The sequence below is a fragment of the Notothenia rossii genome (assembly GCF_949606895.1).
Source record: "Notothenia rossii genome assembly, chromosome: 4".
NCBI classification, from domain to species: domain Eukaryota; kingdom Metazoa; phylum Chordata; class Actinopteri; order Perciformes; family Nototheniidae; genus Notothenia; species Notothenia rossii.
The window spans coordinates 17,962,562-17,990,158 of record NC_136902.1 but is presented as its reverse complement, the minus strand read 5'-3'; the positions used below and the strand labels follow the sequence as shown (position 1 = coordinate 17,990,158).

The window sequence follows — 27,597 nt, the reverse complement described above, 5'->3', positions numbered from 1 at the left end:
TAACCTGTCGTCCAATAGGAGCCGGACTACGGGTCACTGTACGAGGGCAGAAATCCAGGCTTTTACGTGGAGGCCAATCAAATGCCAACATTTAAGGTGAGTGTTCAGTCTGGAGGAGTTTGTGTTGAGAACATCTGCAACTGGATATCCATATAGAAAGATATGTGTCTCAACCGTATGCCTTGTCTTTCAGTGCACAGTGAGAGCCATGTACGAGTATAAAGCCCAGAGAGACGACGAGCTCTCCTTCATTAAGAACGCTGTTATCTCTAATGTAGACAAACAGGAAGGAGGATGGTGAGTGACTCTTAATTATCCATTAAGATCAATTATATTTGTGCGGGTAGAGACAGTGAAGCGTTCTGAGGGGGGGAATTATACAGGGTAGGACTAAAGGATAGGATAAAGAAAATCCACCATTTTAATATCAACCCAATAGAGTGGTGCAGGAATCCTAAAACCCAGAAATGATTCATCATTTGAACACGTCCGCTCTTAGTCATAAAGATTGTTTGTGGTTAGATTCCTGAAATAAGATTTGTGGCTAACACAAGCTTCAGAGTTTTTTCACATTTAGTTCTACGACGTATTTTCTACAGTAATTAACCCACTCGTAAATGTCCAGAAGTGACTAAATAAACGACTAAACGTCATCATGCGCTGGTGATGCAGGCCATGCTGGTGTATTTTGTTTATAGCTTTTTACTTCTGGCAACAGATTTACACCAACAAAAATCCCAATGCGGTGTTCATATGTGGAGCTGATCAGAACTTGTTAAGTATCTTACATGTATTTTTGCCACAGAGCTTAGAAAAACACCTCATCACTGCACCACTAATTTTAGGTATACTTTGTTTCAACTATCATCTCCTCCCATTGTTTTTCCTCTCAGGTGGAAGGGTGACTGTGGAGGGAAGAAGCAGCTGTGGTTTCCTGCTAATTATGTGGAGGAGATCAGTCCGTCAGCAGTGGAGCCCGATAGAACTGTGAGGAACAAACTCAGTATATTTCAAGTGGAATCGGTGCACCTGCAACCGTCCACAGAACGTTTGGGTCGTCTTCTTTCCTAATCCTCATTCTCTCCATCAATGCAGGAGATGACAGAAAACAGCCCCCTTGGAGACCTGCTGAGAGGAAGTGTGGACGTGTCTTCCTGTCAGATCGGTGAGTGGCTTCTCCGCTTCCTGTTTGACTCTGTCACCATGGCGCAGGGTCATCCCCCTTTTTTGGCTTCTAATTCATGCACAGCATTTCTACCCTCTTTATTTTACAAGTGCAAAGTCACCGCTCTATCGTCGTTTGTGTCCATTATCAACCTCTTCTATTATTCATTCTGCACTATTTGGTTTTATTTCTATCCTTGCTTTTCTCTCAGCTCTGTATCTGGTATTTTATTGACATCCTACTGTTTAGTCAATACACACCCATTAGTGTTGGCACATGCTGTCATGCGTTGTTGTAGCCTCTTCTAACCACACTTAATACCTGAGTCCGGCGCTCTGCTTTGGCTCTTTGGCTCTATCTAGTGGTGGTCCGGGGAAATACTGAACAACATCCTCTCGTACACTTTGTTCCTTCACATGACCACTGGCACAGTCACAGCAGTTGAAGCCATTGTGGAGAAAGTGATGACGGTGAACCTTGTAGCAGAGCTGCTGTTTATCTTGCACACCACTCGCTGATGTGCTCAGAATCAGAATACTTGTTTAGTCTCACAGAAGGGACATTTACATTGTTACAGCAGAAAAGAGCCAAAGAAAGCTTAATGTTACCTAAGAAGCATGCATACAAAAACATTAAAGATAATAAAAAGGACACAATTTACAAAATACACATCCTGTAATAGTTCTGAGATATAGCAACCAGGTATATATTAACGGCATATATATATATATATGTGTATATGTGTATTGCACATAGTTGGTATTTAACAACAAGGGGTGTTATAGTCTGTGTTGTTGTGTGTGTGGGGGGGCTCTACTAGGGGCCGCGGTTATACAGTCGGACCTCTGCAGGAAGGAAGGACCTGCGGTATCTCTACGTGAGACACCGCGGTTGCTCAAAGTTTATATTATTTAAACTTTGAAGGCACAATGAGAATGATGTTCCAACAAAACTATATATGGACTCATATAAAAATAATCCCTTTGACCCATCCATTACGACCCACCAGAAGTGATAGGCGGTGTCTGTATCTGCAGAGACAGATTTGTATAAGTATGTATCCAAAGTCATGGGGGACATGGCATGGAAACAACACATTATTTAATATATTGCTTTAACATATAGAGAGGTGAAATGCCAGTTGGAGAAATCTTTCTTTTTAAATGATAGTGTATCTGGGGTTGGCTTTTCCCCCACTGGAGTACCATACGCCTTGCTGAGCCAGGGGGGAGGGGCCCACTTTGAGTGTTATGTTTACAAACTGCAAATGAAAAATGCAAGTACCTATTATGCTTGACCTTGTTTGCCTCCAAGCTTTTTAAAAGCAAGTCCAATTCAGATTGCAAAAGACTAAGATGTTTAAACACAAAAAAGCCTCAGTGTTTTTTTATGAAGACCAATTCAACAGTAGTTTAAACTGATTCTGTAAAAACAATTATAACCTGCAGACAAAAGCATTTTCTCTTTATCTGCCATTGCTCCTTTTCACTTACATATTTGTTATTTGTTAGTATTTTATAAAATGTTATAACATTTTCATAGATGCAAGCAAATTAAAATGATTTGATATTCCTGATGGTAACACGGTCTGGTCTGAGCTCAAATAGGAAAGGGAACCTGTGTTTGTCCTCCTCATAGCAAGTTTTCAACTTGTCTTTCTTACATTTCTAGTTGTGCGTACTGATGGGAAGGGCAGCCGGCCTCATGTCTTCTCCCTGGTGCCGAGCACCTCCATGCGGAGCGGCCCGGTGCTGGACGTCGCTGCCAGCACCCAGGAGGAACTCAAGGAATGGGTGTTCAAGATCCGTGAAGTCACGATGACATCAGAGGCCAAGGTAAATAGATATATATATCTACCACATGGCTGACAGGGAATGCAGGTCAGGACTCATACCACGCTCACGCCGGTCAGGACTTGTGTTTGCCTCACTGAGCAGTGAGCTCATATGGTGTTTGTCAGGAATGCCATTCTTCAAAATCACACCGTTACACATTTCACACCTGGAAGCTTTCTTGTTTTACCTGAGCCGTATTTGTTGAGGGAGGAAAAAAGCTTTAGGCAGTGTTCGCGTCAGTGATTTGAAATGACATGCGATACTGTTGGAACAGCTGTATTTAAAGTATGTGTCCCTCTGCACAGCTGGAGGAGGGGAAGATGATGGAGAGGAGGAAGAAGATTGCACTGGAATTATCCGACCTGGTCATCTACTGTAGGCCTGTGCCATTTGACGAAGACAGTAAGGATAATGCACACTTATTGGACTGTTAACATAACACATACAAATACTAATAATACTTAATACTTAATCGTACCAATTCAGTATTAAATTCTGTCCTCTGCCTCCTGTAGAGATTGGCACAGAGCGGGCCTGTTTCCGGGACATGTCATCCTTCCCCGAGACCAAGGCAGAGAAGTACGTCAACAAGATCAAGGGGAAGAAGTTCCTTCAGTACAATCGACTGCAGCTGTCCAGGATCTACCCCAGAGGACAGAGACTAGACTCCTCCAACTACGACCCTCTGCCCATGTGGCTCTGTGGGTCCCAGCTGGTAGCACTCAACTTCCAGACAGCAGGTAGAAACCGTCCCGTAGGAGCAGATGAAATTCTGGATGTGCGATAATGGGTATCGGCCAATAACGGCTTTAAAATCAAATCTCAGCATCAGCCAAATCCTATTTCAATATTGCCTCAGGGACAGCATCATCAAAACCTGTTAAAATAGCACAACATTTGGTATCACAATAAAGATGTTTAACATATAGATGGCAGCAGTTTTCTTAGTTTGCCCAGGGATGTGTATATTTTGAAATGTGTTGTATTTTTGCCTGCATCAGCCATCACTATAATAGTAATATGTTAAATCAACTACAGGGGAGAATTGTTGTTCTCTGAAATTAAGTGGAAAAAGATATGTGCTATCGGGTAGCAAATCCTTATATATAAGAATATGTTTTTTTTCTTAATCGTTATACATTTGTTTGATTTACCTTTCCTCTTCCCCCCCTGTGCAGACAAGCCCATGCAGATGAACCAGGCTCTCTTCATGCTGAACGGAAAGAGCGGCTACGTCCTGGAGCCGCCCATCATGAGGGACGACAACTTTGATCCCTTCGACAGGCATACGCTACGAGGCGTCGAACAAATCACCCTTGAGATAGAGGTAGAGCAAAGACAGATTTGGAATGTGTTCGAGTGATGCCCTTGTGCAGTTGTTTTCAAACTGCGAGGCGCTCCTCTCCAGCGGGAGAGTATAAGAGACACTGCATGAGGTGAAATGGACGGGTGCATGCGCGTGTGTTTATAAAAATAGCGCTAGGTGGTTGTTGTTGGCCGGGCCACTGATTTGAGTCGTTAATTACCAAGGTCAAGTCCTGCAGCAGCTGCGACACACAACTCCAAATAAGGTCCTTTTTAAAAAGCCCTGCTCACACTCCTCTTGATAAGAACTCGGTTACATCTGAATATACAGATATGACACACATATTTTTAGATTCAGCGTGACACTTCACAAGGATTTCAAGAGCAGTAGTCTGATTTGTGTGTGTGATGGTTTGCCAACAGTGTCAGACTGCCATAGGGGATGTGTTTGTATTCATGCTCTGAAACAAGTGTAAAGATCTGTTTTCCTCTTCTGAAGGTTTTGGGCGCCCGGCACTTGCCCAAACACGGACGCGGCATAGTTTGTCCTTTGATCGAGATCGAGGTGTGCGGGGCGGATTACGACAGTGCCAAGCAAAAAACTGACTCAGAAGGTGAGCGTTACTCTTGACTTTTTACGATGGGTTTGTCTGACAGTAATGAAGTGATACTCTGCCGAAACTGAAGGAAGGAGTAGTTACTGTTTACTGGATACATTACCCTCGTGCAATTTCCTGCTCCAAGAAAAACAGGAAGTTGTACAAACAACTTAGCCATGTGTGGGAATACAAAGAGAACACATCAGACACAGTTCAAACAGCTGTAATCAGGATTTAGACGGATAAGTAACATTGTTAAAACACGTTTTTACAAATGTGTTTCTTCGCTTTGTGTTATTGATGTTCTTAGCCACTTACTGTACTCTTGTTAGAAGAAAGGATGCTAAAGACAAGTATTTACACCAAATTCAAATGTAACTATACAAATAACCTTAAACCTTTTTAACAATGATAACGTTAGTTTTATATAGCTTACATTCTAAATAATGAGTATGCTTTTATTCTCTGCTGTTTGCTGTTCATTAATGGTTGTCTATCTGCAGTGTGGTTCTTCCAGCAGAAGACACAATTAGCCAATGACAAAAAAGCTCCCTGAAGGAATGAGTCCTAAAATCCTTAAATCAATGTTTTTGAACTTGCAGCTCCTTTATCTTGAAGTAGATGTTTTTAATTGAATAGGTTTAGAGTCAGATGTCTAAAAATAAGGTCTGTGGTTAACACAAGTTTAAGAGATTTTCAACTTTTGTTTACGACATGTCAGTAAATTCCCCACCACACAAAAAGACTGGCTGTCATCGGGAACATTAGACGTCAACACAACAAACAATATTCTGCCTTTAGCTTGTTGGTGGGACATCAGCTCATGGGACAGTGGAGCGGGTGTGCTTGTTGGGCCTGCATTTAAGCTTTAAAATTCATAAAAAGTGTTTTTCATTAGTGAAGAACATCTTGCTGAAAAAACATGTCATTTTCGTGCTTATTTTGTGTAATATAAAAAAGTCTGATGGCTTTTTCTTAAACGAATCAGGAATCAATATGTCATCCCTGCAACACTCCATAGTCCCTGTTTCTTTCAGTGTCATTTAGTGTAATTATACTGAATTTTGACACATGGATGCAATTGTCTAGACATTTTATGTTTTAAGTTATTGCTGAATGTTGTTTTTTTCACTGCTGTTACTGGGAGAAAGAGTTGTTATACTGTTACGGCCCGTCCACACAGCAGCGTTAAAAAAAAAATCTTGGAGGTGGGCGTGTCTGAAAGCTTGGGGATTTTTTGAGAGCAACGCAACGAACAACCAATTACATGAATATCCCGCCCCCGACATACAAAGCAAAAAACCCCGGTTCTTCTCCACTCAGAATATGTGCAGAAAGGAGTATGACATTGTGTGCATTAATGTGATGCATATAGTCTATGATGTGGCAGAGGTAAAGTGTCAGCGGGAAGGGCTATGATGAACATGTATGAGATGAATGTCTATGGTGCTATTTTATGCTACATTCCATGCTGGCTAAAGATACTGTCTATGCCTGCTAGCAATGTTTAAACGAAGTAAACTGGATATAAAATCCCCAAACACTCGAAAACCTACCAGTTTCACCCACTGTCTCTGCCACCTCCCTCCATGCCTGGTTCCTCCGGTTTGTATCCCGGTAAGTTATTAGCGACTGGTCATAAAGAACCGGGTGATTTTCTACCGCAATAACTAATTTCTCTTCCATTTTCAGGAATATAGAAAATGAACTGCGGTCTGGCTCTCCCAGCTTGCACGCGGTTTGATTGGCTAGCGCTTGTACTGTCAGATTTGCCTAAACGAGATTTGATTGGCTGAAGCTTCCACCTCAGCTTCAAAAGTTGAACATTGCTCAACTTTTGAATCCTGAAAATCCTGGAAATCTTCGCTTTGCTTCCCCACAATGCAGTTCGGCGAAAAGCGACGTCACCCCCATTCAAAGTCAATGGGCAGAAGCGTTGGAGGATTTTTAACGCTGCTGTGTGGACGGGCCGTTACTGTTATTGTTACAATTGAGACACCAGTGATGATACATATTTTTACATTTCTCAAACTTCTCTGTCCATCTTCTTCTTGTCCTCTCCAGCTGATAACGGGCTGAACCCCACGTGGCCCCGAAAGCCATTCGAGTTCACGATATGCAACGCTGCCTTTGCCTTCCTGCGCTTTGTGGTTTATGAGATTGACATGTTCAATGACCAAAACTTCCTGGCTCAGGCCACATTCCCCATTCACAGCCTCAAGACAGGTACGCACAGATTTCATGTGCTCTCAGAAATTACCCTTATATCCGGTTGGGAATCATTGCTGTAAGATACGTGTCTTTCTGCAACACCAGGTTACCGGTCAGTCCCTCTGAAGAACAGCTACAATGAGGATCTGGAGCTGGCTTCCCTGTTGGTCCACATGGACATCATCAGTGGCCGGGTGAGTGACTGTTCTTTACCAAATCCTGCTCGGTGACGCTTCCGCCCACAACAAACCCTACAGGCACCGAAAACATAAGCAAAGCTAGCTGACACATTTCACATTGTTGTGGTCCTCTCCAGTGTTACTTTCGTGATTGGAAACTATGACTAGAAGACGAGAGGAGGAGGAAGCAGCACCAACGTCTTTAAACTCCAACTTTGACTACATCAACATGCAATATGTTGACGTAAAAAGGCAATCTAGGATGTAGTTTAAAATATGAATAAACTACCAAATTCTCTCTATTTTTTATGACAAATAAGAGGAGATAAAAGGTTCTTACACATTTTGATAAAGCACTAAGAGTTAAAGATTCTGGTGAAGAAAATAGACCCATCATTTGTTCATACTGTCCTAAAGAATTAAGTTTAAGACGGTCAATTTGAAGTTGGATGTTAGATAACATTTAGTTTTTAGACCAGTGTTGATCTCTGTCAACAACAGTCTAATATACAAATTAAACACATTCGATAATATGTCCATTTTAGTAGGTTTCAGAGGTGCTGATAAGATGATTTGGTTACTTTCGGACAGAGCTAAGTAGGCCGTTTCCCTATTTTCTCAAAATATATAATATATCTAACTGTTCCTTCAAAATGAGCCTGTATGTTAGTTCTCTTGGATACAGTCCCAAGTGTACAGATAACCACAGTCCCATGAACACTGTAGAGGTATGTGGAGTTGACATTTTGTTTCGTCTCCCCTCCTGTTTCTCTCAGGATGAAAACGGGGAGGTTCTGAGCCCGTTCATCGCAGTGGGGGCTGCGTCAGTGACGGCATCCTCCCCATCTGGGCGGGAACGTTCGGGGGAGTCCGTGTCCTCGACGTCCTCCAACGTGTCCCCTGTGCCCCAGTCCCCGGCCCCGGCCCAGGCCTACAGGGAGGGCTCCTTTGAGTCCCGCTACCAGTCCCCTCTGGAGGACTTCAGGGTGTCCCAGGAGGCCCTGTTGGACCACATGGACCCCCAGAACAGACAAACAAGGTACATATGAGATGATCTAGGTTTTTAAGCCTGTGCGGTGAGTTTTGTATCGGTGGAAGATTCCAGACATCCTCCTGTCTTTGTTTTTACCTCAGGATGCTGCGGAGGACCAGAGTGGGCGGAGAGAACCGTGTCTGAGTCCAAGCCAATCAGGACACATTTCTGTTGCACCCCCCCCCGTACCCGTCTATCCCTTCCCCCCCCTCCGTACCCAGTCGCCTCTCCCCGTACTGATGATGTCACTGACTGCTGTGAACACTGTTTCCATGGAAACGCCCACCACCGCTTTGGCCTACATTTCAGGCAGCTCTCTCACCCTCCATTCTCCAAACCAACTCCTCTCTCTCTCTCTCTCCCCCTCTCTCCCACCGCCCAGCCCTCTCACCACTCGCCTGATGGGAAGGAGGGACTCGGACACAAGAGTAGAGGGAGGACCGCTGAGAGGAAGCTGACCGTTGGGACAGGAAGAAGAAATTGACATTCATGGGAGAACAAAAACAGGCTGGAGTAGAGTCCCGCTCTGGGCTGGTTGCGAGAGGACGGGCTGCCCTCTCTTGGTTTTAGGTGTGCCCAACATCTGCCTAGTTTGGAGGCTAAGAGGAGGGAAATAGAGAGTTATAAAAGGTATCAGTTTGAAACTGTTCCCCAGTTAAGTTTCTTCGCTCTTCTCTCTATTAGTCGTATATGAATATATGTATTTATTCCTGCTGTGCTGTTGGCTGGAGAACAGCAGCAGCTGACCTGCTCTCAAAGAGCTTCTTTCTCCATGTTTTTAATTATTCTAATTATTTAAGCCTTTAAAACATTCATAATGTGACTTTTTCATTTTTTAAATGTATATGTGTAAAACACGAGGGCTCTCTACGGCTATTTTAATGTCTCTCTGCTTCATAGAGGAAATTACCGCCTCCAGTCAAACTCACACCATAACCCTGGGGGAATATCTCACCCTTTTTCTTTTTTTTAAGGCATCAGGAAGAAGTCATAGCCTGTTTGTGTTGGAAGAAGTGAGAGCATATTATCTGCACACACAAACACACATGCATACATTTTATTTCTAATTTACATTCCAAGTATCTGCACATCATTCCATATTCCTGCTTCGCAGGCGCCTTTACAAGCCATTCTGACACACTCCTGAGTTCCTCCAATCATCACACTGTGTGATGAAGCCGGACCAGGGATACATGTTGTCCTACGATAGGTTGAAGTCCAATTGATATTTTAGTTTATAATGATCAGGGTAGTGTCTGAATGGTTACCCTTGATTAGCGAAAACTTAGTGAACACTCCCGCAGGACTAATCCTTACCTAAATACAACAAAATGTTCCTCCTTACGATTTTTAGCCTGCATTCTCTTCCAAAATGTAAATGGGCCTTATTAAGTGCTGCAGAGTCATCTTGTGTGTCAGATGATTGTTCATTGGCTGCAAGGTTACGGCTAAAATAACAATACTGATAACTGATCATTTTTAAAACAGTTGAGGAACACAGTTCTAACCTCTCATTTGACATAATTTTCAAAAATGTACCATACTGTAAATACAGTCAGGCTATTAACATTGCAGCCTTTTGATTATGTGATTTATGATTGAAATATTTCAGAAATGTGGATATTTTTACTGACATTTCAGGCGTAATAGAATTTATGGCCGCTTTTTATTCTGTATTTGTTGAGCATAACTATTCCCATACATAACACAGCTCTTTGACTACAGTGAATGAACTGTTTCACATTTTGAGTTTAAGTTTAAACAGATGTCTCTAAGTAGAGGTTTCGAGGTCCAAATGTGTTTTACTGCAACCGGCTTATTCGTTTTTATTTGTCAGGATTTGTGAGGTCGGAGTTCCATGTGTTTGAAAGGAAATGAAGTGTTGTTGACCAAGTGGGAGCGTTTGCATTGCCGTTGTAAAGAAAACATCCCATACACACCATGAGAACGTTTTGATGCAGCACAAAAACATAAGGGACCTTTTGTGTTTGTGCTGCCACGGTGTTTTAGTCCTGGGGGAGTTCTGTCGCAGCACAAAGCTGCTTCCCAGAAAGGATTTTGAGGATTTTTAAAGTCGCACTGCTACAATAAACATTCAATTGCAACTGCCCCTGAATTTATCGGTGATGAAATGTGTAAGCAACTGGATAACAGCTCACAAATGAATGTCAAATGCTACGTGTTGCAATTCATTCCCAACTTTAAATTCCCTTTCTAGCTTTCGACTCATAACTGTTTGTCTAACTTGCTAATTCAGACTTCTCCTGAGCAAAATGTTGGCGTGTTTTAAAAGTGCAGGGGTTTTTCCATGTCCTTCGTTTGTGGAGTGAGAGCCTCTTTGGGTGGAGCAGAGTGTAAGCTTCAGATTTAGCAGTAGCTGTGTTTCTGTGGCTGGCGGAAGACGCGTATATAACCAACGGTGTTATCTTTCCAGGTTCGTATCAGAAACAGTGTTTCCTCTGCTTTTATGTGATGACTATATGATGTAAACTCAGTATTCTCAGTCAGTGTTTGACCACTGAGACACACCTAAGCCATAGGGTATGATTTATGCTAAGGTAAAAGCAGGGACAGGAGTAAATACTTTAGTCTCAACTACATTCTTTTAGCATCTTGTGTTTGCAGCCTCATATTGATTCCAAGGCTACCCCATATTACAGTTGGTTTTTTCTTTCCGTTGTCTTTATGGAGAGCTTTCCCTCCAATGCTGCATTGCTCTTATTGCCGTCTGCTCATGTCTGTGTGCCTCTGTCTGTATACACATCACCACATCATTCACCTCGTGCACAGCCACGCTACGCCCACGCTCTCATTTATTCTCTCTGGGTCGGCCTCATGGCTGTCAGCAGTGAGCGAGCGACTGCTGCTCAGTTATGGCGGGACATCGTGAACTCCAATCAACCTGTAAAATGGTCTAGATCAACCAGACTAACTAAAAGCATCTCTGTGGGTGTGCAGGGCCCATTAGCCTAACTTGTTTTCACTTTTTCTTTGCTCCAATTATGTGTTTTGTTACCGACTGTCTCATTTACTATCGCCTTTCTGTAATGTGCCTAAACTATGGAGAGGAAAAGTATTCATTTTAATTTTGCCTTTCATATGAAACATAAAATCCTGAAAAGTAAATAAAATACTTACTACTTTATGCTGTTGTCGCATTTTTTTTTTTCTACAGTTAAATGTTCACCAATTGCATCACTGAGAATTAGTTTCATCAACCTCAGATACTGCACCACGGGAAGAGTTCTGGAAGTGTGTAAACCGCTGCCTGAGATTAGAAGAAACGATCATTTTGACGTTCGATAATTACGTTTTTTGTTGTGAATGGTCCTTGATATTTTCTTGTGGGTTTACACAAATCAAGCAGTTTTAAAGTTGTCACCTTGAGATTTTGGAAGGTGTAACTATTTGTTGTTCTAGTTGGGCAATTTGTGCTATAATTAACAGCCAATGATGGGTGAAGGAGATGGGGAGGTCAAGGAGCCAGACTTGTTACAATTCATCCTCAATGTATTAAACCCTCAGGCCATGTTTCATATATACAGATCTGTACATTATTGTTAGTAGCAAACTTAAACAAGAGGCTTTTTGTTGACTCCCTCATGACTAAAGCGTTGTTTATAGTCAAGATCAGGCATAACTACCCCCCCTCCCATTATTGTACACCATTAGGAAGAGTCTTGAAGCCACATATTTATTACATTCTGTTTATTCTGCAAATGACATCTGTAAAAAGTATACATCAAGCCCAAGTGTGGAACTCTGGAGAAAGTTCAGTTATTTTACAGGCGAACCCCATAAAAACAAATGTACGTACACGTGAGTGACGTAAAGATGCACTCGATGCTACAGCACAAACCAGGTGTCGTATTTTGTTTAAACAGGGTGCTTGCCTTCTTAGGATAACGGAATTCAAAACATTTTATTTTCACCAAACTGGACAATTTAAATGTCCTAGATATGAAAAGTAAAAACAAAAATGTCTAAAAAAGACAGTTTAAATGAACATCAATGCTGAGTTCCACATTTACACTATGAACAGCCTTGCTAGCACATTTAAAGTAAGCTGCAAGCATGAAGACAAAGTGTATGAGTGCAGGTTGTTGGAAAAGGAGTATGAAGATGGCACAATGGAAAAGGTCATTTGATTTACTTTAAGGCCTTTAAAAGGCAAGCACCCTGTGGCTAAGAGCTGTGCAGTATTCCGTACCGCAAAACAAACTTTGAACTGAGTGTTGATTTGGTCGATCACTGTCCAAAAACCTAACCCACCCCATGCTCCTTATCAACATCTGCTGAGGTCCCGCCACTTTCTCCCTTTGCTCCCTCCAAAACCACCCCTTCCTTTCTCCCGTCACAGCAGGCAGGCGGAACAAAAACGGTAGAAAAATATTCGGGCCCCTCCTTCCTCTCCTGCACTCCAGTCTCTACTGGGACTTCCTTCTGAGGGGAAAATGGCGGACGGGAGGGTTCTGGAGAAGGTCTGTGTAGCGGAGGAGTGGATTCAGCAGGAGGAGGGCAGGGAGTGGGTGGATAAGAGTGTGGGGGGGGGGGGGGGGGGGGGGTAGTGGCTTTAGTGTGCATCTCATGTGGTGGGGGATGTCATGCCTACCTCTAGGGGTGTGAGAGAGGGATGGGCGGGCATGGCTTCAGGGTCCATTTCCCTCCAGTGATCCCGTTACAAGCACATCTGCCGTCTTTCCCTCAGACTACCGACACAAAGACCACCTGCGTTGTGAACTCCATCCTCAGAAAAAAAGAGCCTCTTCAATCTGTTCCTGTAGTAACAAAAAACAAAAAAATTAGAAATCCATCGCCCTGACAACATGCTCCAGAGGACAAGAATAAATGTTCTTTATTTATACACAGTGTACTGGTGGCAGGCACCACATGCCTGTCACACAGCACGCCTAGGGACACATCATTATGAACATTGTGTGTTTTCCTGTTTCCCCTTCATTCATATGTCTCCCTAGCTCATCACTTTCTCCCATCACAACTGGACAACCTCATTTTGTATTAACTCGTAACAAAGCCTAAATAGTAACCCATAGTATGTTTTTGGGAGAAAAGGTTGGAAATGTAGAAAAGATAGTCAGAGCGGTAATGAATAGAGAACGCTTGTCGAGTGGATATCAAGTCTCCGTGGTGTCTAAATAAATATTTCAGTAATCGGTCGATTTATCACAGATGGTCCATCGAAAAATAAATAATCTGCAGCTTGTCCAATAATCGTTTCAGTTAAGCAAATTTGTTAAATACTCCAGTTCAGTTTGTTTGAATTGCTTCCTTTGTCACATTTGATAGCAAATTAAATATGTAAAGGTTTTGAAAGGTTGGCTTGCGCTTGTGAATGCCATTTGTAAAAAAAACTACTTTTTACATTTAATAGATTCATCAAGAAAGAAAACATTTGTTATACTCTGCTTGTTGACTTGCAAGGTGTATGATTGTATGCATCACACTAAAGATTGCTCGTGAAACGAAGACTACCTTTAGTGGGATTCACAGTCTCGTCAGTGTTGGCCTCCTCTGCTTCTGTTGCGACACCACACACCGACTGCTCCATTTTCTCCTCCGTCCCTCCTCCTGGCTGCGGCTCCGGGGGGGAGGATCCTGTTGTTCGTGGCTCAGCGTCTGCTGCGACTGCTTTGGATCCTGTCTCCTGAGCAGCAGCCGTCTGTTCCAACAGAGGCAAAGACGCTGTGGTAGAGAACCAGTGTCGTACCAAGTCTGCTGTTAAACCACTAGCCTGAGCTAGTTCCTGCAACTGTGCACAAAGAATAATCTATGTTAAAGGACAGGGAGGATACATTTTTAAAAACCTAATTAAAGCTTGTCATACTTAACATAGCTTAAGAGCAGCCACCGTTATCACAAGTGACAATTACAGGTTGACAGTAAATGCTAAAAACCTGTGTCCAAAAGCATAATGAGGCATTCATAAAAAATGTTGCTTATAATCAAAAGTTCTCTTATTTGTTTATAACTCACATTAAGTCGAAATGATTTGCTTATTTCAGAAAATAAATAATTGTGAAAATCCTCCAACACACGAACGTGCACATGACCAATGAGGGCACGATATAAGTTTGTGCACAGATGGAAGGCTGACAGGCAGGTAGGCCATCCAATCATTTTAGCGGGGCCGGCTAAAATGACTGTTCGTGCTTTTTACAGCGCTACGGCTTCCACAGATTACATTTTTTCATGTATTTATTGTCAAAGCATTTAAGATATTCATTGCTATCGGGACATTAAGAGCATTCCATGGAATACAAAAAAAAGTGTTTCTGAAATAAATTGCATACCCCACCTTTAACACTATTTGTTGTCTCCTTACCTGTGACTCCTCCAGGCTGCTGTAGGTGTCGCGGTGGGCCTGCAGGATCTCTATGTTCTCCTTCTGGAGGTCCTCTTCCAGAGCCATGGTCTGGTAAGCCTCCAGCCACTTCAGCTGGCCGTTCTTCTGCACATAACGGCAGTCCCCAAACCAGCGCACCACCTCTGGTCGGGGCAGTCCTGAGCTGCAGATCAGGTCATCGTACTGCGTGGCGCTGGGCCACTGGGTACGAGCGTACACTTGTTTGAGCTGTTGCAGCTGCTCCGCGTTCTTCTTACCTCGTAGGGCTGTGGGTTTGGGGGAGTTGGATGGTTTGTGTGTTGGGGTGGAGGGTTGGGATGGTTTGGGGGTGGTGGCTGGAGTGAGGCCTGGGGAGGATGCAGGTGTGTTACTGGAGTGCAGCGGGCTATCCAACCCTTCACCCTCTGCTTTGCTGTTGGCCTCCGTCACCTTTAGCATCTTCAGGTTGATTTTAATAGGGTTCACTTTCAGTTCTCCTGAGCCTTCCTCTTTCTGTCTCTCCTCCCCATCAACTTCCATCTCCCCCTCCTCCTCTCTCAGCACCCGCTCAGCCTCCTCTTTCTTTTTCTCAGCTGCCAGCCTCTTCCTCCTGTCAGCGAACCAGCCATGGATCTCCCTCCTGGTCATCTTTGTCTCAGATCGCAATCTGTCAACTTCCTCTCCTGTCGGGTCTGACTCCTGGCAAAAACTGGCCTCTAGAGCTTTCAACTAAACATAAGACAGGAATGGAAAAGGTCAGAAAAGGTCAAAAAGTAGATTTAGCGAGAAGGATAATCGGCACAATTTAAGATTTTTCTTTAGGCACTTATCTAAAGGCATTTCAACATTTTAAAACTGTATGCAATAACACTCCTGAAAAAGACCCGCAAACAGACAAACATTTTGAAATAAGTTGAATTATTTCAAAATGTTTTAACTTAATAATAAAAAGTCCGTTTCAGCATTAGTACTGATTGATCACAGTAAAACATTGTCAGCCTCTAAGCATTGAATCCCTATGGTTTCTTACGAACCAATAGCCTCACCTGATGAGGTTCTCTCTCCTTGTAGCGGATAGCTGTGAAATCTGGAGAAGGAGCTCTGGGGAGTCGACGGGAAGGTGTGGTGGGAGAGGTTGGAGTCTGCGATGCAGTCGGGCTCAGGGGGGCCGAGCTGTGCTGGGGAGTTTTTGAGCCGGAGTTGCTGCTGCTCTCAGACAGATCCACAGGTTGGGCGCCGCCAGCAGCTCCGCCCCCTGCCGTACCTGAAGCGCTCCCTGCTGCCCCCGCCTTACTCTGTGCCCCTGTGCTGGAGCGGGACCCTTTGAGGTTGCGGAAGTGGTAGCGCCGGTCACTGAACCACTTGCGGACTTCACGTACTGTGAGCCCGGTCAGAGCGATGAGCCGGTCAACCTCCTCCTGGTCGGGAAACTGGCAGACCAGAAAACTGTCCTTCAGGTGGTTGAGCTGCTCCTGAGACTTTTTGCCCTTATAGAAGCTGGGGTCCAGGAACGCGTTCACAGACATCCGAGATGCAGGTGAGGGGGAGGGAGACTTTGAGATGGGGGAAGACGCCTCTTCCATTTTGATGGCTGGAGAGTTGCTGGTGGAGGTTTCGACATCATGTGTGTCATTTTTGATGCTGCTATCGTTGGCATCTTTGATCTTCTGTCCCTCTCTGCTGCTTTCTGTGGACCCTTTGTTGTCACTTTTCACAACGTTGGTCTTGTTTGCTTTACTGAAATCAGTGTTCTTAGCATTTACATAGCTGGTGACATTATTATTGCTCTTGTTATTGTAGTTTGCACTGCTTTGTTTACCATTGACACTGCTAACCCTAGCATTACTGCCCCCTAAACTAAGGTTGATGACACTAGCCTGACTGCTAGTAATAATACTGCTTGTGCCCCCTCTACCACTCCTACTACTATTACTGCTGCTAATTATGTTGCTCCCAGTGCTACTGCTGCCCCCTGTCCCCACCACCATGCTGACGCCTTTGTCTGCCACCAGGGCGGCAGCGGGACGGGCCTGCATGGGGCGGGCTGCTGCCTGGGGCTTCGGTGTGACAGCCAGGGCCAACGGAGTGCTGCTAACCTGGATACCATTTGCCATGATAACCCCTCCTTGGCTGAGAAGAGAGCCCTGCAGGAAGTGAGGGATCCCTGTCGCCCCCAGCGAGGCAGGCAGGACTGTGAATGTGTGATGGGTCGAGGTTTGGTGACTATGGATGTGGTTCTGCGAGCTGGCAGGTGCCGTCTGTATGATGGTGTTGAACATCTTCCTCCTGGCCTCCTCTATCTCCTCAGGAGACCAGCTGATGCCTTGTTTGAGTCTCTGGGCCGTGAACCAGATCTTGATCTGCTCTTCTGGGAACTTTGTGACCACAGTCAGGTAGCAGAGCTCCGCCTTTGTGGGGTAAGGAAACTTACTGAAGGAGGTCTTCAAGAAGGAAGAGGAGTCCATGGAGGCACTGTAGGTAGGGATGCTGCTCAAAGGAATCATCACCTGGGAGGAGAAAGATTATCGCATTATTCAATCTCTTATTAATCTCATTACACTGGGACACAAAAAATTCATTCAAAAAAGTTACCTTGGGGAGATTTTTGGAGGTTGAATACGAAGCCGAGGAAATATTTGAGGAGACTGTGATTGGTGCAGATTGATGAAAGTTTCTGTTTTGAACCATTGAGACTACCTGTAGGGAAAATATGTAAAATGTATTAAATGTTTTTCATATCTAATATAAGTCAATTATAAACCAACTTTTCCAAAACAGCCAAATGACCACCTACCTGTGTGATGGGAGTCTTGAGCATTGGTAGTGCTCCAGAGCCGTTGACTATCTGGATTGCTGAAGGCAGAGTGACTTTTGTGGTCCCATTGTGGACGATGGTGGGAACATGGGTGACTGTGACTGCGGGAGGATCTTTTCTCTCAGTCTCTCTAGAAGAGGAGTCTGAGGAAGGCTCATCAGAAATAGGGTGAGACACCACTATCCGTTTGGACTCTGATTTGCCCTTCAGCATCCTAATCATCGGGGTTTTGGTGATGGAGATCTCGCTTTCTTTCCCTGTTTCTGCCCCAGTTAGCAGATTCTGCTCCACCACAACCCTCCTGTCCTTCTTCCTCAGCTGCAGAGTTGTGTTCAATGTGCTAGGGTGAATCCTGGCATTATGCAGGGCCAGCCCCTCAAACTTGGGCGCTGAGACCCTGCAGCTTACACAAAAAAAGCTGGGGTCCGCACGAAAGTCTGGGTGCCCAGAGTACACATGATCCAAGAACAAGTTAAGGTCATGGGTTTCAAAGTTACAAGGCTTGCAGGTGTAAGTGCCAGCACTGTCTTTGATGGCGTCCCCCGCCTCTGGTCTGAAAGACTCTCCTGGGTCGGGAGAGCTATGTCTGCCACCTCCAGAAAACCTGGATTGACAGTAAAAATCCGGAGAGTCCCGGTCAACCTCATCTGTTGGGCGTATGATCTTGCTGGGGATCATACAGGGGATAGTGGTCTTCCTCTTGCTGGCCATGGTGCGACCACAGGGTGGGTTCTTCAAATGGGTGGGAACAGGGTGTGAGTGAGATTATGGGCTGACTATAGACCAGGCATGGGGGAAGGAGGACAGCGGGACATTTCCATAGGTCCACTTGTAGTTCTCACTGCAACTTCAAAGAGGGAACCTGGAAATGAAAGAGAGTAACACGTTTTAGAACAAGTCAAGTTTTAAGATAAGAGGTAAGAGGTAATTTATGAAATGTCACAATTTGGGATCAATAAAGTACCTCTAAGTTTTGGATTGTGGCATAAAATGTTTCAAGTACAAATGACGGAAGAGTCGTGAGAGGGAGAACAGATTGCAAAGAGAAGAAATTAGATGGGATATCTTAAGCCACTCCGTACAACCCAGATTTCTCAGCTGGAAGAAAATCCTCCATGGCTGGATTTTTCCAGGTAAAATATCAACAAAACAGGTAATAATAAGCGTTGGTGTTAAGATTCAGCCCGAAGCCTTTTAAAAACTAGAGTGTTGCTTGAAGATCTTTAAATAAAAGAAATCTAGTCTTGTCTTCAACTCCCATGAAACTCAAGGCTATCTCTTTTATGAGGGCATTCAACCCACCTCAGTCTGCTCCTTCACTAAAGGCTTTTTAGGAGAGCTCCTGTCCTACCCTCCTTTCCCCTCCCCCACACAACTCTGCCTCACTTCCCCTCGTTCAGACACACCCCCACAGAGAGAGCACATTCTGTATTTTTTTTTTTTATCCAAAGCCTCTTTAGCTTCAGTGAATTACTTTTTATAAAGATTTCCACATAAATTCTTTGTGAATGAGTTGCTTAAGATAGAGTCTACTGGATAATTGTGTTAGTCGGTGGATCAACAGATGTTCCTCAGGAAAATGACGTTCTCGTCCAACACGAGCACAGACAGTGCAGATTGAAACCGTAGGCCTGCGTAAGTGTGAATGTGAATCTTCAAAATGTTCATATCACCCCTAGATCCTTTGTCCCCCTTACAAAATGGCGACGCTTCCTGTGGAGGAGTGTTCCCCTCCCTCTGACAGAGAGGTAGTGATGCAGAATTGGAGGACAGCTCTAGGGCAATTACTCTCCCAATCACTCTTCACCGACATGACACCTCACGCAAAGAGCAGCAAAAGCTCACAAAAGTTCAGCAGCTAAAAGACGTTGAACAGGAAAACCCTAAAACCTTTCAAAGTCCAGCCCCTCCCTTCACCAACAAATCCAAACCAAATGCAGCTTTTCTGGTAGGCCGCCCAAATCTAAAATAATCGTGCTCTTTCAAAATAGAGCAGTCTTATAAAAAAATGTTAAACTTGAGAGGGACTTAGTACTTAGCGTAACCTCTTGATGCACAATAATGCTGCAGCACCACTATGTCCCTTTCAGGTGAGCAGCACACTACAAGTTGCCATCATACAATTAACCAAAGCACCAATCAAATGTAACTAATTCAGTGGCAAAGGCATTCTTTCTTTTTGACCAACAAACACACACACACACACACTCTTTGCTTTACATAAAGGTCATGGTACATTAGCTCAGAGCACAGTTAACCGTCACAGGCCTGGGGTGTGACGGATTCCCTTTCACACACTTACCGAGCAAAGGTATACTTTCCTGCAGTCTGAAGCCAACAACCTCAGTTAAAGTCGATTACTTTTTCTAACTTCCTGTGTGTCTACTTTTCAAAATGTTTTGAACTCAATACCACAAATAATTAATCAATACCAAGACACTGTATCAAGCATCTTAATTGAACATGCGATTTGTTATCTTTATCTTAGTTTGACGTTATGCATCTGAGAGTGAGGGGTAAAGAGGCAAAATAAGTTTGCTACTGTAGGGGGGAACGTGATGCCCCTTTGTCCCCCCGAGCATGCCTCAGAGAGAGTAACTGCCCTCAGCTCGGGCTGTTGTGCACCCCTCCTACTGCCCTGCCATTCAGTTCTGCATCAGGGGGCACCGCTCTGCCAAGGCAGGCTGGTAACATGAACAACACAAAGGCTTATGGGGGGCAGTCTCAGCCATCCATCACGTGGTTCGGTTGGGTGTGGGGGGGGGGGGCAAGCGAGAGGAGAGGAAGGTGGGGGATGGGCAGCCGGTTTGGGGGTGAGGAGGCAAGGGAAGGAGGGGTGTTAACTGTCGAGGAGGAAGCACTGAGGTGTTTCAGTGAGGAATTTCTCCTCCCTGATACCCCCCTCCAACCAGCCAACACCACCCCGCCCTGCTAACCCCCGATCTTCAACGCCCCCTTCTTGCTCCAAACTACAATCACAGTCCTTCCCTCCCTCCTCGCTGCACTGCAAAGACTGGAATGTTCCAACCCGAGCTCTTCAGCCAGTGGACACAGCCTGAAGTTCAGCTTGAGTGTCTGTATGTGCACACTCATGCGTCTCAGTGTATCACGCTCACCAATTACTCAAACTAAAGACAAACACATAAGGTATCACAAATTATCAAAATAAATCATGTAAAAACCAACAGGCGGTTACACCGAAAGACAGCGCTACGATCGCGACAGATCTTGCATCTCACACTGATGGCATGTGAGACAAATGAAAACACTGAACACATTTGCAGATAAAGCTTGAGTGTCTGCAAGGCGAGTTACCAGCGCAGACCCAGAGGCCTCACACAGGTGAGGACAGAAACAATGCACAATGAGCTATTATTGGCGAGTCGACATGGGCAGCTCATGTCTCCGCAATGCCGGGCTCAGACAGAGCACTGTTGACTCACGGGTATGAGCACATCGGCCAGAAACTTTAATTTGAAAGCTACACATAGATTGACTGACCATGTGGTGAGGGTGGGTTTGTGTCTGTTATGCGTGTCAGCATTTGCATGTGTGGGTTTCCTGTGAGATTGAGAGTGGAGAGAAGGGGAGGTGGGGGTGGGCGAGTTGAGCAAGTGTGCTCGCGTCTGTGTGTGTATGTGGCGTGCGGGGGTGGCTGCCTGCATGCCTGTGTGTGAGGCTTGTTTACCGAGGTAGTGAGGCTGCCATTTTTTCTGCATGTGAGAGTCAGAGATCTCCCGGTGACACACAGAGGCGATGTTCTTGACTTACTGACTCTCGTCTAGGCCCGGGCTGTGTCCTTCGAGTACAGGCAAATGATAACACACTCTAGAAATCCTACAGCTCGGCTGCTTGGCGTAGCAGTAAGCTAACTCCTCACCGAGCTGAGAATACAGGTGTAATGTTGATATGTTTACACGTGTAACAAATGTTCTATGGTGTACAACACAGGCAGTCTTTTCCTTGTTTGCTCTTGCTTCCACACTTGTCTTTTTTTCTCCCTCTTCCCCTGTCTCTTCACCCTCACTCCCCCCTCCCTCTCCAACAGTCTCTGCACCCCTTAACTCCCTCCCTCCGTTTCTTCTTCTCCTCCCTCTCTTAGCAAGTTTGGCCCAGGGAGACAGGTCGGCAGCGCCACTGGTGTGTTACTGTCCCCATGGCAACCACCTCCTACCCCTTCTCTCTCTCCCACCAGCTCCTTTCTGTAAAGCACATGCGTGTGAGTAAACACACACAGACATGGTTACTCAAACCTTGGCGCGCACACACACACATCTCTTATGCATCCAGTCCCCAACTTGTTTGTTCCACACACCCCTGTGAGTGGTATTTGGCGAGTCCCTGCCCTGCTCCTATTTCAGTGCCTACCTCAGGCGGTGTTGATGTCTCCCAGCTAGGTGTGGTCGCCGTCGCCTGGGCATGCTATTGGCCAGAGCTGATGGCGTCTCTTCCTGTTTAACTCTAAGTCCCTCTCCAGACATACTGTCCTGGCTCTCTGTGGCTCCCGTGTTTGGCCTCAACGGCCTGAGGCATGCAGGGCTTCTGTATTCACTGTAGGCAACAGAAGCATGGATACATAAACAGGGCTGGAATCTCTTTCAGAGACGACTGAGGGACCACCTCTATCCCCAAGGGTGAGCCCCCAGGCTAATTATAAAGTCTTCACCAAACCCCTTTGCCATATACTAGTCTATGTTCCTAAACCATTGCTTTCTCTACCATGTACCAAAAGAGAAATCCTTTGCCATGTTTTCTTCTTTCCCAAAACAGAAATATCTTGACAGCTACTGATTATACTCCCACCTTAAAACAGACATGGCTCCAATATGACCCCTCTTGTCAATAAACTCTAGGGTTTTCACACACTTGTGAATCTGCTGACGCTGATACACGCTCACAACCCTCAACGCTTACACGTTTTGTGGGTCTGAACTTATTACCACTACCATTTCATCGCCAATGCAATAGTGGCAACGGTAAGGAAACCTCAATGACTGTGTCCTACGGTGTCATTCCATCTGCTCCTGAGTCCCACTTGGGCTGCTCTCAGGTCAGGGAGCGGATGGCTGTGTGGGTTGCAAACGGCTGCAATACTGTGGCCACTGCCAGTGCAGGCTTTAAACTGGGTTGCTGAGAGGGGAGGGAGAGAGAAATGGCGGAGCACCATGCTCTGTGCTGTCCAACCTAAAATGGCTGACATCCCAAGCTGTTAACCAGCCAAGCAGAGCAAGAGGCTGCTGCTGACCCAAACCTGCTCGCTGTGTCCGGACGTGTGAGTGGATCACACTGCTACCCCACAAAGATTGAGAAAAGGCTCTAGTCGCATCTGACAATATTTGTTGTGGTCAAACTTGGTAGAGATCTGGAAGTAAATTGTGGGTCAACACAGAGAGAGGAATAAACTCACTGATTGCTGAAACACACACACACACACACACACACACACACACACACACACACACACACACACACACACACACACACACACACACACACACACACACACACACACACACACACACACACACACACACACACACACACACACACACACACACACACACACACACACACACACACACACACACACACACACACACACACACACACACACACACACACACACACACACACACACTTTCCTTTTAAGATGTTGTTAGATGTGTAAAAAGGAAACTTGAAAACACAGAAAATCATTCTCACGATGAACAGAAGTGCAAGGCCAAAATACAGTTTACGTAAATGTTCTTAAGATTCATCCTTTCATAGAAAGCAGCTCAACCTTTCCTAAACTGAGGGATAGAATGGGAGAAAGAGAGAGAGGGGAGGGGGGGGGCGAGACTTTTCAGATTGAAATGTACAGCCATTGAGCTCAAGCATCACCACAGCAAGAAGGGGCATAATAATAACAATAATATTAACAACAAAAATAGCTGACTTTTGTACCTATTGACAACAACAAAAAACCTACATAGCCAAATTGATTATTTAATCAGCAATAGTATAGGAGCTGACCTCTTGTGTACTGAGAGATGTACCACTGTGAGAGATAAATATATAGGTGGATTAAGCTGCCTGTCTATGCTGGGGACTCACGTGGACATCAGACACAAACGAGCTGTCTGGGAAAGCTTTGCTCTAATCCCTGGAGTCACACACTCATGACAACACTGACATGATAGAAATCCAAGACAACAACTTCAGACTAGTAGGCAACATAAAAGCATTAAGTTATGAAGCTTTATGAAAAGTGTGTTAAACCAATCTGTGAACATTACACTTTTATATGACAAAAACAACAAAAATACATGTTTTATAATAAGGTCGTGGGTAAATCATAGTTAATCAGTTGCACAATTGTCCAAAATAAACTCTTAAAAAAGTCATAACTGATTGTCTAAATGATTTCTAACTTCATTTATGGCACAGACTGAAAATAGGGAGTTTAAACTGGATATATTAAATGTATGAATTTAATGCAAAGCTACAACATCTAATAGCTCCTTATATTAACAATACATGTTTTAAAAAGATGAGGAAATAGCGGTATTTTATTAAATGGCACAGAGTGTCTGTACTGTACGCTAGTCCCAGAGCGCAGCGGCGTCAAACATTTACGAAAATGATGCGTGTTCATCTTCCGCTCAAGTTAGACGGAGTGAGCCCCAACTTAATAGGCTTGTCTGCGTTATAGGTTTTAAACATTGCAACCAATTCAGAGTGGAGGAAAAGGCAAGCCCCCAGCCCAAAAAACTACTCTCTCTCCCCCCGCTGTCGCCATTTTAAGCAGGCGACATGCAGCTGGCCAGCAATGAGCCAAAGCGGAGCCCGCAAAGGTAAGGCTGCACTATTATAGCCCGCACAAGTTTTGGGAAAGGTGAAACACTTGTGTAAATGTGTATTATAAAACCACACTCACCTCGCTTTGTCGGAGCTCAGTGTATGCAGCGCAGGATTTAAAAAAAAGTTTACAATGATATGGGCTCAGTGGAGGCAGAAACTGACGGGAGGCTTGGGCTTCACTGATGGCAACTGAGGTGTAAGCCCCCTCTGTCCATAGGCTGGTGATAAACGTGACACTGGAGCCAGGCCGGTCCCTACAACGCTTGTTTATTTCGAGTGGCTCTCAGTGTTAAAGCAGGCAGTGGAGGGGAGGAAAATACGACGGACGTACCGAGGGAAGAGACGCACACGTGACTCAGACGTCACTGACGGTGGAGTTGGCGTGAGAGCTCGAGCTCCGCCGTGCTGAGAGCAGCAGAAGTGAGTCAGACATCCCGTCCTGACTTTGACCCAACAATACGTGGGGGTCCTGGTCAAGTTTTAGTAAGCAACAAAAGATTCTCCTATCCAGGTGAGACGTCATGTGTTACAGCAACTCACACCTGTCCCTCTCTTCCAGGTGACCCCTCTTAAAGAGATAGAAGGCTACATTGTGTCAAAAGTTCATTCATCACACCTCAACTATACTAAAGAACTACTATCGAAAGATAGTAAAACAATAACATATAAATGACTGCTCATCCGTATGTTCAGTATAGGCAATGAGCCTTGTTGTTTTGTCTCCAATACATTTCTAGAGGTGGGAGAAGTACTTAGACCTTGTGTAAAAGTATAAGTACCAGAATGTAGGGATACTCTGTTAAGTAAAAGTCATGTGTTCAAAATATTATTCAAGTAAAAGCATCAAAAATATACTTAAAATACCAAAAGTAAAAGTACTAATGATGCAGATTGGCCCATTTTAGAATAATATATATTATAGGTTTTGATTATAATTATTGATGCATAAAGTGTTATCAAAGCTGCTAAAGGTGCCGTTTTAATTACTTTGTATGCTGCAGGGTATAGCTTGTGAATGTACTCCAGGTGTAACTAAAGTCTTATGTATGTGTTGATTATATTTCACATCATTAATCCAAATCTGTAAAGTAACTAAAGGGATTAAATAACTATAGTGGAGTAAAAGTACACAATTCACCTCTGAATTCTAGTAGAGTAGAACAAATTGATCAATTACTTAAATTAAGATTGCAAGTAATCTGTTGAAGGAAATCATGAAAAACACCTAATAAACTAGCAACTGGGTGTATACAATCAAATCAAGTTTTCACAATAAACTTGTCTTCTGCTAATATAGGTTTGCTGGAGTTTGAACCTCATTCAAAATATGTACTGTCTGCATAGACATACAAGGTAGTTGGAGATTGTACGAGACCATCAACTGTGGCTCTTCTACAAGTAGGATATGTAGATGTATTGCTAGTCAGTTAGTTAGAGCACATGGTTTCTTTCCATTGCTTCTCAAAGGAATTTTATAATTCAACAGAAAAAGCTTTTCACTTATCATATAAAAGTGTTATTGATTTTCCATTAAGCTGTGTTTATTATGCAGCCATGCAATGAGACACAAATTAAGATGTTCATCACACATCCCCCACATCTTCCTGAATGACTCATTTAGTAAAGATGGATAGTGGGTAAATTTGAAGACTCAAAAGAGAAACTGACATTCCCAAATGGTTCTCGTATGTGCATGATTACAAATGTATTCATAACTACACTGATTTTAGCATATTACATCTGTCATAAATACAGATGAATTCATGTGAAATATATTCAAATATCATCAGAATACATTTGGGAGTAAGAGAACATTGATATTTTATAACAGGCAACTGAACATTTGTTTCCATCCTAATATAATGTATTCTAATTATCTGTGTTTTAAATACTATTTCCAGGGGCATTTCCTTCTTAAATCCAATCTTATCACTCAAGTGTCAATTTTCATGATGTATTTGTCCGACTGGTTTAAGGAACGAGGCTATGGTTGGACCGTAGTAAAGCATTATTGGAAAGGATTAGCCCAATGTCTCCATTCACACCAGTTCATTAGGTAGTATAACAATCATGGTTATCTCAAATCAGAGTGATGATCTGGAGAGGATGTACAGGGGCTTTCACCAACTGCAGTGAAGCTCACCTTCATGAAGGGAGCCCTCTGCTGGAAAGTAGAGAGAATGACTGAAAGAAAAGCAAGCGAGTGTCACTTAAGGGTAATTGTTTTTTCATTATTTCAGATGTTGCTTTGTTTAAATTAAACATGTAAACGTTGAAAAACTGCTACTTTTTAGCGGAAAATTGATTTCAGAAATCATTATCTTATATTTTCGTACAATTAAAATGTGTTTTACCTTTATTTTGTCTTCCTTTAAAAATGTGTATTTACCATAAATATATATTTAGGTAACTCTTGGTTTGTTAATCATTTTTGCTTTACGTTGTAGTTGTTCACCTGTGGTTGATGTTTACTTCAGTGTTCTCTGAAAAAACTGAATATATTAGTTTGAGTTGTAGCCAATTGACTTTAAACCCCTTCTTATATAATCAATTTGAGATATGTACATAAGCTGCATTGATTATTCAATTCAACAATTTCTCAATCGAAAATTAATTTGTTTGATAAAAATACATAAGTTCTCAAAAGATTTTGCACCCAGCTTCTGCAATGTATACGTAGTTTTTCTGTTTTCTTTGCCTCTTTGATGATCCACAATTGGTTTGAATTATATGTTCTTTACATATTATTTTATTCATTTATTCAAATGTGACTTACAATAATATACAAAATACTCCTTCCACAGTTTATGTTTCTTTCATCATATATCGGATGATGTAATGTAAAAATGCCTTACATATTAATTAATTAACCTATAAGTTTACTATTGCTTACTTTATTAACAATAAAGTAAGCAATATAGTAAACTACTTAAATCACTTGGCAATGGTGTCACAATGTTTTTAAGGAGAGATGAAATGACATTAAAGACTGATTTTAAATACTTGAATGTCTGAAAAACAACTTTGGCCTTTGTGAATGTCATGTTTTCTGATAAAAAGTGACTTTACTGTTAATGACACTTCTGACATTTCATTTTTATGTAAAATCACATCTGAGATACAACCCTAAACCATATGAGACACCCAGTTTAATGAGATAATGTAGAATCAGAATCATCCCACAGAGGGAACATTTACATTATACAGCAACGTATAAATAGAGACGTAAAAAATTAAACACAATTGGATAAAAGGCATGCACATAATAT

At 43.5% G+C, this 27,597-nt stretch overlaps 2 protein-coding genes across 7 annotated transcripts in view; one reads left to right on the top strand and one right to left on the bottom strand.

Annotated features, from left to right (window-relative positions):
• Window positions 1-11,472, top strand: part of plcg1 (phospholipase C, gamma 1) — a 35,159-nt gene extending 23,687 nt beyond the window's left edge. For 2 of the 3 annotated variants that reach the window (XM_079677186.1, XM_079677187.1), the window contains exons 21-33: window positions 19-96; window positions 194-297; window positions 894-987; window positions 1,096-1,165; window positions 2,837-3,000; window positions 3,306-3,402; window positions 3,516-3,740; window positions 4,179-4,327; window positions 4,805-4,919; window positions 6,969-7,130; window positions 7,221-7,309; window positions 8,071-8,333; window positions 8,710-11,472. In XM_079677186.1, the coding sequence (XP_079533312.1) occupies window positions 19-96; window positions 194-297; window positions 894-987; window positions 1,096-1,165; window positions 2,837-3,000; window positions 3,306-3,402; window positions 3,516-3,740; window positions 4,179-4,327; window positions 4,805-4,919; window positions 6,969-7,130; window positions 7,221-7,309; window positions 8,071-8,333; window positions 8,710-8,785 (1,686 nt within the window). In that variant the 3' untranslated portion in view covers window positions 8,786-11,472. Of the gene's footprint in view, window positions 1-18; window positions 97-193; window positions 298-893; window positions 988-1,095; window positions 1,166-2,836; window positions 3,001-3,305; window positions 3,403-3,515; window positions 3,741-4,178; window positions 4,328-4,804; window positions 4,920-6,968; window positions 7,131-7,220; window positions 7,310-8,070; window positions 8,334-8,428 lie in introns of all 3 variants that reach the window. The other variant, XM_079677188.1, reaches the window with a different exon arrangement.
• A 548-nt stretch (window positions 11,473-12,020) lies between these two features.
• On the bottom strand, window positions 12,021-24,820 carry zhx3b (zinc fingers and homeoboxes 3b). 4 transcript variants are annotated; one of them, XM_079674858.1, is made up of 8 exons: window positions 24,405-24,648; window positions 21,854-22,036; window positions 17,465-18,347; window positions 17,263-17,367; window positions 15,717-17,177; window positions 14,671-15,399; window positions 13,821-14,097; window positions 12,021-13,105 (listed from the first exon to the last, which is right to left on the bottom strand). In XM_079674858.1, exons 3-8 carry the CDS (start codon window positions 18,194-18,196, stop codon window positions 13,095-13,097), a joined length of 3,315 nt encoding a protein of 1,104 aa, XP_079530984.1. In that variant the 5' UTR covers window positions 18,197-18,347; window positions 21,854-22,036; window positions 24,405-24,648; the 3' UTR covers window positions 12,021-13,094. The 4 variants fall into 4 exon arrangements, with proteins under 4 accessions (XP_079530984.1, XP_079530985.1, XP_079530983.1 ...); XM_079674859.1 differs by lacking the exons at window positions 21,854-22,036; window positions 24,405-24,648 and adding an exon at window positions 24,660-24,820; XM_079674857.1 differs by lacking the exon at window positions 21,854-22,036.
• Between the last annotated feature and the right edge of the window lie 2,777 nt (window positions 24,821-27,597).

Bases quoted from the DNA above. Each gene is read 5' to 3' on its own strand.
- zhx3b (XM_079674859.1), bottom strand. From the start codon at position 18,196: ATGGCCAGCAAGAGGAAGACCACTATCCCCTGTATGATCCCCAGCAAG. The intron at 17,368-17,464 runs GTAGGTGGTCAT...TTTTCCCTACAG, and splicing joins TCAAGACTCCCATCACACAG to GTAGTCTCAATGGTTCAAAA. The intron at 15,400-15,716 runs GTGAGGCTATTG...TCTTATGTTTAG, and splicing joins AGGAGAGAGAACCTCATCAG to TTGAAAGCTCTAGAGGCCAG.